This window comes from Gobio gobio (genome assembly GCF_949357685.1).
Source record: "Gobio gobio genome assembly, chromosome: 21".
NCBI lineage: Eukaryota > Metazoa > Chordata > Actinopteri > Cypriniformes > Gobionidae > Gobio > Gobio gobio.
In genome coordinates this window covers 15,390,647-15,402,970 of record NC_137117.1, presented here as the reverse complement: position 1 = coordinate 15,402,970, position 12,324 = coordinate 15,390,647, and the positions used below count along the sequence as shown (strand labels likewise).

Genomic DNA, 12,324 nt, shown 5'->3' with positions numbered 1-12,324 from the left:
GAGCAAATACACTGATCAGGCATAACATTATGATTATGTGTTGGTCCCCCTTTTGCTGCCAAAACAGCCCTGACCCGTCGAGGCATGGGCTCCACTAGACCCCTGAAGGTGTGCTGTGGTATCTGGTGCCAAGATTTTAGTAGTAGATCCTTTAAGTCCTGTAAGTTGTGAGGTGGAGCCTCCATGGGTCGGACTTGTTTGTTCAGCACATCCCACAGATGCTAGATTGGATTGAGATCTGGGGAATTTGGAGGCCAAGTCTACACCTCAAACTCGCTGTTGTGCTCCTCAAAACCATTCCTGAACCATTTTTGCTTTGAGGCAGGGGACATTATCTGCTGAAAGAGCCACAGCCACCAGGGAATACCGTTTCCATGAAAGGTGTACATGGTCTGCAACAATGCTTAGGTAGGGGGTACGTGTCAAAGTAACATCCACATGGATGGCAGGACCCAAGGTTTCCCAGCAGAACATTGCCCAAAGCATCACACTGCCTCCGCCGGCTTGCCTTTCTTCCCATAGTGCATCCTGTGCCATGTGTTCCCCAGGTAAGTGACACACACACACCCGGCCATCCACGTGATGTAAAAGAAAACGTGATTCATCAGACCAGGCCACCTTCTACCATTGCTCTGTGGTCCAGTTCTGATGCTCACGTGCCCAATGTTGGTGCTTTTGGTGGTGGACAGGGGTCAGCATGGGCATCCTGACTGGTCTGCGGCTATGCAGCCCCGTACACAACAAACTGCGTTGCACTGTGTATTCTGACACCTTTCTATCAGAACCAGAATTAACTTCTTGAGCTATTTGAGCTACAGTAGCTCGTCTGTTTGATCGGACCACACGGGCCAGCCTTTGCTCCCCACATGCATCAATGAGCCTTGGCCGCTCATGACCCTGTCGCTGGTTCACCACTGTTCCTTCCTTGGAGCACTTTTGATAGATCCTGACCACTGCAGACCGGGAACACCCCACAATAGCTGCAGTTTTGGAGATGCTTTCACCCAGTCGTCTAGCCATCACAATTTGGTCCTTGTCAAACTCGCTCAAATCCTTACACTTGCCCATTTTTCCTGCTTCTAACACATCAACTTTGAGGACAAAATGTTCACTTGCTGCCTAATATATTCCACCCACTAACAGGAGCTGTGATGAAGAGATAATCAGTGTTATTCACTTCACTTAAGTCATAATGTTATGCCTATTGTAAAATATGGTTTCAATCTTATCTAGCCTTTTTAGGGAAACATCACCTATCGCCCCCTCCTCTGCATGTGAGAAGCTGTACTGGACAGATCCACCATCATGCCAGGCCTGATCAACAAGAGCAAACGGAGCGCTCTGCCTCTCAGCATCTCTGACATCACTTCCTGTGTCAGGGGTTACACCCTGGCAATGACAGCCTCCTTGACCTATGAAAACATTGAAGACCACCCTGTTGAGGGTGAGTATGGTGTCTAACGGGTGCATTACTTCTGATATTTCTGAAATTATATCCATAGCTGCTCTTTCTAAGGCATTACTATTACATGCAACAAAATATATATTTTTACTACACGCTAATTTTAAGATTATAATCAAATTTTTATTACACAGTTTTAACATGGATAATGTGATTCATATTTGTCATATATACGTAACTGAAACTAATAGTAGCAATAAACTGAATGTGTTTTAAATGCACAATAACCAGGTTTATATATTTATCATCAATAAATCTCATTAATGAACTAATTGAATATTTTTATAGCTATTCATATTTGATACATATTCAATGTGAATACTTTTTAACTGAATAAACTTTTCACAACGAACAGATTTATACCGACTTGAATAAATGCATTTGGAAAATATCATTATTTAAATAAAATCAAATAGGTGCAAATAGTTAATAGCCGTGCAGAATACTTTTTCTGACTATGGGGGACCACAAGTATCACGGAGAGGCTAAAAGGTGAAGCTAAACGATTAAGAAAATCAAATAGCTACATAAAAAGGAAAAACAGAATGTTAATGCAAATGGAATTGCCCTTTTAATTGCCTGACTAAAACCTATATTTGTACTTCAATTTGTGAACCCAATTACTTATTTCCCTTTTTAAATTTATTAATGCCTATTTTATTGTACAATAAGTTATTAATTAATTAAATGCTTTACTGCTATGTCCGTGACACTTGTGGTCCTCCATATCTGGAAAATATATGTTAAACTTGTTTAAAACGTGTGTTTCTTAGACTTGTTAAAATTCTGTGATCCAAATGGATGGACATTTTATATGCAGTTTAATTACATAAATCTTAAATTCAAATATTTTTTTGAGTGTAGTGTTGCTCATACTAAAGGGATTTGAACCTATAAACTCTAGTATTACATTTTGCCATGTAACTCTTCACACAATGTCCCAGTTGATCCACCACTGATGACTAGATTAAATATAGATATAATCTCAAAAGATGCTACATCATCAGGCCCTGTACATACACTTCAAAAAAATTATGAAATTACAAATTCACACAACAGTTTTGCTGCTCACTTTAGTTATGACAACTTCAAGTGAAATTACGTTCAACCAACAAGCTACATTGAGATAGAGGAACTTAATTTTTTTTAGTAATCAACTTAAAAATTAGTTTATACTACAAATTATTAAATTGCTCCAACTACTTGAGTTGTAGCCCTAGAAATAATCTTATCTATTTCAGTTCAAATCCACAGCTATAGCACATATAACTTATTTGGCATGTATATTTAATGAACAAGTAAGATATTACTTGTTACTGGCATTATCTCAGGCATTGCTTATAGAGTCAATGTAGTGTTTACCTTCATGTTGTCTACTCTTCAGCACAATGGTAACCACAAAAATGTGGATGATTTCATTAAGTTACTACAACTTTATTTAAAAAAAGAAAAATCAATTAATGCAGAAATTTGAGTTTAAATTACACACACTATTAAGTTGATGTAATCATCAACATTATTATGTCAACAGAATTCAACAAAATAATGTTTGCAACCTAAAAGGTTTAATTAAAACAATATATTAGAATTTTTGCAACCATGCATTTATTCAAAGGGATAGTCCTCCCAACAATGAATATGCATCATAGTTATCATTTACTCACCCTCAAGTTGTTCCAAACCTTTATACATTTCTTTGTTCTGCTGAATTTTTGGGTGAACTATCCCTTTAAGTTGTTGTAACAGGTCGCCTGAATTACCTTTAGAGTGTATTTTTAGTAGATTTGTCATAAAATATAGGGGTTTTTTTTGTCCAAAAGCACTTGACTTTATCCACTTGTGATGCAAATCACCAATATAAGAATCAATAATTAATTTGTTATTCTTATCCTCAAAAGCACAAATTGGGACAAAATGCATTAAACTCTTATAACCATAGTAACACTTTTTCAAAATGCCCTGAAGGGAAGAGAAACACTTGTCTTTCCCTCCCAACCTCATCAGCTATTTGTGTGTGAAGTCTAGAAATGTCACCTGCACATAGCTGCTCTGCGGTCTCCAGTGTCTTATTGACTCCAACAGATTGGATTTTGCATTAGTCAATGCTGAAAGCACTAAAACGAAGGATTTAATTTCTGTCAAGTGCAAAATTAGCTTTGTGGAAAGATCGCCTTTGGCTATTGTGTAATAAACATTGCATTCTCCTGAATCACTTTTTCTAATCCTTTTCCTATGATTCATGCAGGAGTCTTTATATATCCACTGGATGAGTGCAGCGTGGTGGTCGGGTTCGAAGCGATGATTGGCAGCCAGATAATAACCGTGCAGGTCAAAGACAAAACGAAAATCGATGACTGTTACTTTGATTGCTGCAATGCCAATGGATCCCCGCACAGTGGAGGTGGTAAGATTGCATGCTCATTTATAACGCTCAAAGATCTAATCCCCAATTCAGAGCTCAAACGGAAGGCCTGTCACGGTGTCTGTTCAATCCAGTTAACACGCAAAATCCTATTAAGCTCCTGGATTGACGTTGACTGTACATTTCAGAGGCTTTACTGATGAATCATCTTGCTGCAGGACATATCGTTTTGGATGAGGATCAGGAGAGGTCAGTGCTGGTGGTCAGTCTGGGGGTCATTCCCCCTCTGGAGACCATTAATATACTGGTCAGCACGTCCTCCGAGCTCAGCACGCTCCCTAACGGTGGAATTCGGGTAACCTCACCGCCCGTCTGCTCTCCAAGAGTCCAACGTTCTGTCAAAGAGGAGCAGGCGTTTTCGCCCAGCACTGCTAGGAGGTATTTTATGGATTGTAATATTGACCTTGTTTGCCATGTTAATAGCCCTGATGCTAACATGGCGTTAAAAACGTAATAAACAAACAAACAATCTAAACCCCAAACCCTAGTGGAAGTATTAAACTTTGCAAATCTTTTTTTAAACTTTGTTCTTGCATTTATTTGCATACAGATTTTTTTCTCTATTTAGCTGCATTTAATTTATACAGAATCAAAACAACAACCCTAAAATGACCTAAAAAGGAAAATTCTAAAAAAAATAATAATCATGTACTCACCCTCATGTTGTTCCTATATCTATATGACTTTGTGTAGAATACAAAATAAAATATTTTCTATTTAAATATTTTGAAGAACTTTGGGAACCAAACTAGAGTTTAGATTCTCTGCCCGAGTCCGAGCCGAACCCAACCCGACCCGGGTTTTTTTTTAATCATCACTTTATTAGCCTAATTGGGTGGGCAGAAATCTGTGCCATGTATATATATATAAAATATATATATATATAACAAAGTTGTACAAGTCAGGATTAGTCTAAAAATACGTGTTAAACTCACAGCACATGCAGTGATGAAGCGCAAGTCATGAGCTGCTTGCGTGAACAGTGCGCTTTGCTCAACTATTTTTTTTTTCGTTTCGAATTGTTTCGTTTAAAAGTAGACATTTCAAGCTTTCTATACACATATTTCTCATGTCTGTGAGGCAAGTAGCCTGCTGAGTTTCGGTTTATTTATGAGACGTGCTCCAGTTCATGTGCAATGAAAGTGATCGCCCCGGCGCCTTCATGTCACGATTATTGTCTGCTATAATCTATTTGCTTCTTATTTATTAAATCCAGGCAATTGGCTGACGAAACCTTGATTAAAATTAAGATACAATTTATACAAAACGAAATTCACTTTAAAGAAAGGCTTTCGACAAAACAAAACTTAATGAAGAGGTCAAAATCATTTCTGACCCTCTCGCATCTTTGCACTTTTCATAATCAGATGAAATTTAAAAATAACATTATAATATTTAAACATAAATATTAAACAAAATACATTGTTTAATGGCTACAATAAGTATAGTAGACTACAGTACAGATAAATGTCATGTCTGAGCGGGATTTGAGTGAACGTCATTTTACCGGTGAGCGGATCATGAGTGGATTGAGCTGAGCTTCACACCGGTCCGCTTCGCTCATTACAAGCTCGTTCTCGTCAGAACGCCCACATATTAAAAATGGTCGGGCTCGGGCTCATAATTACAGTTAATGTGTTGGGCCGGGCCGGGCTCGGGCACAATGTGCACTGGCTCGGGTAGGGTCGGGCTTAATTTTTTAAGCCCGATCTAAGCTCTAAACCAAACATCTTTGGACCCCATTGACTTCCATTGCATGGGGAAAAAAACTATACAAAATATATTTTTATATGTTCTACAAAAGAAAGAAAGTTTGGAATGACAATTTTGCAATGACATGGGTAAAGACCCCGATATACTTCAAGTGAAACGAAGAACGAACTGATGTGGCGTCATTTTGAACAAAATGAGGCCAAAACTAAGTTTGTTTGCAGTTGCCAAAAGCGAACTTTCCAAAAAAAATTCCTTCAGGTAGGTGTACGCGGAGGCTCCGCCTTCTTTCACGTGAAAATGTGTTCTGGTTCATTTGGCCAGTTCACTCTGTCGAGGTCAGACGTCCGCGAGTAAAAACACACTGGAGAGCTGTTCTATAGTAAAAAATGAAGTTATACTTCTGATAAAAGGGGACACTGACACTGTTTTTCAATATGGTAAAGCTGCTTGATTTTAAGCAATCTATTGTATAAAGTGCTGTATAAATAAACGTGACATGACTGCTGGTGTGCCGCAGATCTCGTGCAAACATATTCACGTTGCTATGATCAGATACTTTTCTTATGCTTTATTAAAAAATGCTTCCTGTTTTCTCAATTGAGTTGTGTTTTTATTTTGTCATTGAGAGGAAAGCGTGCAGCACATATTTACATATTCATCTAACCGTCGCTCTCAGCAGAGTGGGCGGCGTCAGATGTTTGATAACAGTATATCGCTGCTCACTAATTTCGAACTTCGTCATACCCCTAAACAAAGAACAAAAAATTTAATTATGACAGAATTTTCATTTTTCGTAGAGAATTTCAAATCTAGTTGAGATGTCTGCTGCTCAACAGAACAAAAAAACTAAAACTCTAAGCCATTCCTCAAAATACAGATCTCAAAATCCCTTCGAAATACAGATAATCCTCAAAATATCTTATTTTTTTGCTATACAGAGGAAAGAAAGTTTTGTACAATTTTGGAACGGCTTGAGTGAAAAATGATGACAGACTTTTCAGTTTTTCGTAAACTATCCTTTTAAATCATTACTGCTGTTCTTTTACTGCCTTGTAAGCACTGCTTTTTCCTTCAAAAATTTAAAGAGTCATATTATTAGGATTTAATGAAACTGAACTGAAAGTGAAGTTTGAATGTGTACCTGCTGATTTGTCTCAGGAGGGATCAGCATCATTGTGCACAGGGAACACACGAGCAGACGGCCTCAGGTGTGTGTTTGGCTGCTCTGTTGGAGGAAGAGACCATCAACTCCATTGACTATGAGTTCAACTTCCATCTTGAGATCAGAGGCCCGTATTTACTCGCAGGTCAGTTCCTCCATCCTCATGCATGAGTCTTGAATTAAACATTGTACTCCTAATACCCCTGATCATGGGCTTGATTTCCAGAGAACACAAATACATTTAGTGCGGTCAAACGATTAATCGTGATTAATCGAATCCAAAATAAAAGTTTGTGTTTACATAATATATGTGTGTACTGTGTATAATTGTTATGTATATATAAATACACACACATGCATGTATATATTTAAGGAAAAATGTGTAAAAACTATATTATATATATATATATATATATATATATATATATATATATATATATATATATATATATATATATATATATATATATATATATATATACACATACACACACACACACAGTATATACATGCATATATTTCTTAAATATATACATGTATGTGTGTGTATTTATATATACATAATGTTATACAGTACATTCACATATATTACGTAAACACAAACTTTTATTTTGAATGCAATTAATCGCAATTAATCATTTTAGAGCCTTCGTATAAATACATGTGAAATGTAAAAAATCGTGAATGCACTGCAACTTTATTTGGATTAAATTGCCTGGCGAATGTATGGAAGTTTAGTTCTACCATAAAAAAAAAAAAATAAAAAAAAATAAAAAAAAAAAATAATAATAATTAGGTAATTGCGAGTCTCTTATAATTCTGACTTTATTCTCATAAGTGTGCAAAATTGCCAGCATACATTTTACATTTATGCATTTATGTAGAAGCTTATTTCTGCCATGGAATAAAAAAATAAAAAAGGTAATTTCAGAGTTCTCTTTTTTATGTGTACCAATTTAGACTTTTTTTCCTCCCAATTCTTAAAAAGAAAAGTCAGAATTGTGAGATGTAAGATTGCAATTGTGAGCAAAAAAAGTAAGAGTTGTGAGAAAATGTTGCAATTACCTTTTTAATTTTGTTGAGGAAACAAAAAATAAAACAGAATTGTGAGATGTAAACTTGCAATTACCAGTTTATAACTACCAGAGATAAAAGCAGAAATGCAAGAAAAAAAGGAGAATTGTGAAATTAAGTCACAATTACCTTTTTCATTTTTTAAATAAGCTTCAATAAGATAAGATTTAAATGCATAAATATAAAACATGTGCTGCCAGTTTTCTAGCCTGAATGATGTTCGATTTTGTTTTCATACTGATAACATTTATATCTTGAATACACATCCAGGTGCATCGGATAAAAGAGCCTGCCAAATTCATAAATGTAAAGTGCAACATATGTCATTTCAGCTGGGACTCAAGCCCAGATGACGTGTTGATTGCCTAGCTGTACTACATTATTTCATACCAGTTGTTTTGCAGTGTGCGTCTTCCTGCTGGAGTTGCAGAACGGTTTAGTCCTCGCATGTGGTCTAACGTCTGTTGCTCCTGCTTATTTTAGATGCTTTAGAAGTTTCTCTGTGCAGGTGTGGAGAGCCCCTCACATGCCATCAGGGCGGATGCGGACCCTTCGGCTCGTTCTGCCACCAGTATTGTGGTCACACTGGCAGACAAGTACACCTACGACTGCCCTGTGGAGATACTGATCTACCCCAGTGGTTTGTAGCACACATAAATACAATAATTGTATATCTTGATGATCTCAATCTACAGTACGAATCAAACATTGCTGAGCTAGTTCTTTTTACTGGATCAAAAGTATACAGCGCAATAGAATAAACTGTTCAGAAAAGTAAAAAAGTCATTGCAACCTGATGCACTCTCAACTATTGTCTTAAAGGGATAGTTCACCCGAAAATTAAAGTTTTGTCATTACTTACTGACCCTCAAACCTGTATGAGTTTCTTTCTTCTGTTGAACACAAAAGAAGATATTAAAAATGTTTTGGTAACCAGACAGTTGATGGACCCCATTGACTTCCATAGTAGGAAAAAAAACCTTTTGAGGGTGAGTAAATGATGACAGAATTTTCATTTTTTGGGTGAATCATCCCTTTAATAATTGTCCTAAGTAACACTACTTTGTTTTGTCCATTTGAATTTGATAATTCACTAAATGCAAAATGCCTTTTTCAGCCAATAAATTTGTCAAGGCCACTACTGATTTCTTGTTCAGGACATTCTCAGTTAGTAACACAATAAATTGATATATCATTTTCGATATATAGTCCTGTAGGACAAATAGGTTAAGTGAACTATGCTAACTTTGTTTGTCAAGGATCACTCATTCTACAAAGCAAAGATATCCAGGATAAAGTTTTGAAAGGTCATAGACCTCAGCACTGGACACACAAACCTCAAGAACAATCACAATCACTAACAATAATTACAAAATAACAACAAAGGTTTTAATAATGTCAGTAAATCAATAATCCTATAACCGGAACTGCACAATTTATTCATGCTGCAATGCATACTGGGAAATCACAAACCCTTAACATTTCAGCAATGTTGTTCAATATGAAGTTCTTTGTTCAGACAACAGTGTTTGATTAGTTGGGACAACATTTGGGGCAATTCTGGTGGTCTAACATGGGTTTTTATGTAGTTTCAAGCAGTCCCGTTGTTGGCCGTATTGCTGCCCTAAGCGTAATTACTTTATGGTGCCTGCGATGGCGGCATTCACGATTTTGTGGGGTTTGGGTCTTCTTTTGGTGCCCTACGCGCAGCGCATGTGGGAGCGGCGGCGCTGGTTTCAAGTAATTCACATTTCTGAATATTTGTGAATTGTCCGATTCTTGAACAAATGGCTCAGATTTGGTTCTTTTTAAGTGAACCGAAAATGCCAGTGTAACCAGTGTGGTCTGACTCCCGAACAAATGACTCATACAAACTGGTTCTTTGTAATGAATCAAACATTTACAAGACAAACAATGTGGTCCGACTCCCAAACGAATGACTCTTATGAGAAAACACGCATAATAATGATTTAAATAAATATGTATGTTTAATTTGTTTAGTTGATTATTGTTTATTATATAGTGAACACCAATTATTGGATTGCATTTGTGCCACATAAAAAGATTGTGAAAAGTGGTTAAAGTGTTTGCGTAACACTTTTTATTAGAATTGTTTTAAATGTAATTTACTGAAATTGTCTCATCATTTTGCAATGCAATTGCATTTCTTATTTCCATATATTTATTCCTAAAGGCTGATTTATACTTCTGCGTCGAACCTATGCTGTAGCTACGTCGTAGGCTGTGTGTAGCAAGCGTAGCCAATGGCGTTGCCTGATGTGCACCTCTCCATTAATTCTACGTGGACCGCAAGCGCTGTGATTGGTCTACTAGAACCCCTTGTTGTGGAAATAATTCTATTCGAAGAATGAGGAGGGAGGAATACAAATGCAAACCTTCGAAAAGTCAAAGTATCAAACATGATTTTATTTCTTGCAAGAAATAGGCAGTTCACATACAGAGAATGTCTGTCATGAGAAGGGCAAAGTTTGCTCTCCGGGGTTACATTATATACCCTTCATACATCCTGAGTAGGTTGCATCCAATCTTGTTTGCCTTAAAAGGAAACATCTTTATTCAAAACCCCTGTTCAGCATAAATTCTAACTAGACAACAGAATATTCATGTCTGCAGAAGTTCCTGTTCTTAAGCTATGTTATTTTCACGTATCCTGTCTATTCCTAGTCTAATCGCAGCCGCGCACATATTTGTCACACTTAAAGTACGACATGTCATCTTGACCTCTTGCACTACCCAGCTTCCTTGCAACTGAGCACTCTATCACTCAGAACAATATGTTCCCGCCAGCTAGTTTCCATTTATCACCCAGAACAACAGTTCCTGCACTTAACGTATGCATTTCTAAAAGCTTGGTTACATTTCTTTAATAATGATTAGTACAAATACATGTTCAATGTTAATAGTTCAATGTTAACAAGTGATACACATCTAGGAATAAAAGATTAAGGTTCACATCTAAGTAAAAACACCTCCAAGTAAAATGAACACTTAAGAGTTAAAACCACATCTAGATGAAATAAAAACACATCTAATAGTAAAACACATCTAAATGTAAAATTTCCTTCACACCCTCCCTCAGGTCAAAATCTGCGACAGCATCGCAATTCTTCATACGCATTTCTGCTTGCGGATTATAAATATCTGTTCTTCGATATTTAACAACAAGCTGCAACAAAAGTCGCTGTCTATTTGCTGCCATCACTGCTACTGCTTCTCCGACAACATACACAACAAGCGGTTACACCATCAACATGGACACTGCCTACTAGCATGTGTAGTGCACGTCAACGCGGACAAAGGCGCAGAACTATAAATGAAAACTGATGCGTAGCCTATGGCGTAGGTCTGACGCAGAAGTATAATTCAGTCTTTAAGAGTACTAAAAGAATCACTAAGGAATTAGAATTGTTCAACAGAATCATAATTCAATTCTTTATGAATCCCATACCTACAAATTCTTAAACAACTCTAAAAAACACTCTTTGTAACCTTTGTAACCATATACCTGTATCTCCTTAGCAAACACCTATAGTGGCGACAAACACCACACATTTTTAGTTCTTTTATGAAGCCGTTTTCCTTCTGGACCTTCCCAGCAATGTCATTTTTTGTCAGGACATTTGGTCCCCATGGACAGACAAACAAGATCACAGTAACGCTGACCTGTGTTAACTAGACAATAGAGTCCCCCTTTTGAGAGCAAGCCAGTGCTAATCTCTCCATGTGCCTGAAAGCTTGTCCAAACGAGAGGCTGTTTATTGAATCAGAGGCTATTGAAACATCATTCCCAGGCCCACAACCATATAACATAATGTCTTGCTCTATAAGCACTGTTTAGTTGAGCTCTATATTTCTTCAGCCACCCCCATCATGCATCTCGACCTCCATCGGTGTCTGGGAGGCTCACGATGCCTCATACGCTGGCTCATAAGATTGCCTCACTCTGCAGGTGACCTGAGGCCAGTATTGTGCAATTGAATTCATTAGAAAGTTGAGTCAAAGGGGCAAACGTTCAGCCATATTGATGGCCCACTAGGAGCCGACGCACTCCCTTCCCAATGTAGCTTCTGTTTTTAAGAAATACTGCCACCGTGGGAGCCCTTCATGTCTGGCAATAATGTAACTCATCGTCTGCTGTCATAATTCACTGTTGTGCTCCCACATAGAGAGCTGTACAGAGAGAGTAATTATTCCTTTCTATGTGTAGAGCCCCATCTGCCACACGTTCTCATTGAAGACGGAGACATGACGTCGGAGGAATACGATGAGCATCTGAAAGGACGGAGCGACTACATAAAGGCCACAAAGAAGGACTGCAGTAATGAAAAGACAGTGAGTGAAAGAGAGAATGAAGAATGAAATGAAACAGTTTAATGAATGAAAACAGAAACAGTTTGAGCGTGTTGTACAAGGGCGAAAAATAGCTAAACAAGCTTGATGCTCTGTAGAAGTAGTACAACACCATGACCC

General features: G+C 37.4%; 1 protein-coding gene across 1 annotated transcript in view; it reads left to right on the top strand.

Annotated features, from left to right (window-relative positions):
- Window positions 1–1,305: 1,305 nt before the first annotated feature.
- vwa5b1 (von Willebrand factor A domain containing 5B1) overlaps window positions 1,306–12,324 on the top strand; it is a gene marked incomplete at both ends in the record, with an annotated part of 55,239 nt that continues 44,220 nt past the window's right edge. Inside the window, 6 exons of the mRNA XM_079802025.1 lie at window positions 1,306–1,444; window positions 3,708–3,866; window positions 4,043–4,262; window positions 6,756–6,904; window positions 8,342–8,473; window positions 12,062–12,186. Coding sequence (XP_079658151.1) covers window positions 1,306–1,444; window positions 3,708–3,866; window positions 4,043–4,262; window positions 6,756–6,904; window positions 8,342–8,473; window positions 12,062–12,186 — 924 coding nt within the window. The remainder of the gene's footprint in view (window positions 1,445–3,707; window positions 3,867–4,042; window positions 4,263–6,755; window positions 6,905–8,341; window positions 8,474–12,061; window positions 12,187–12,324) is intronic.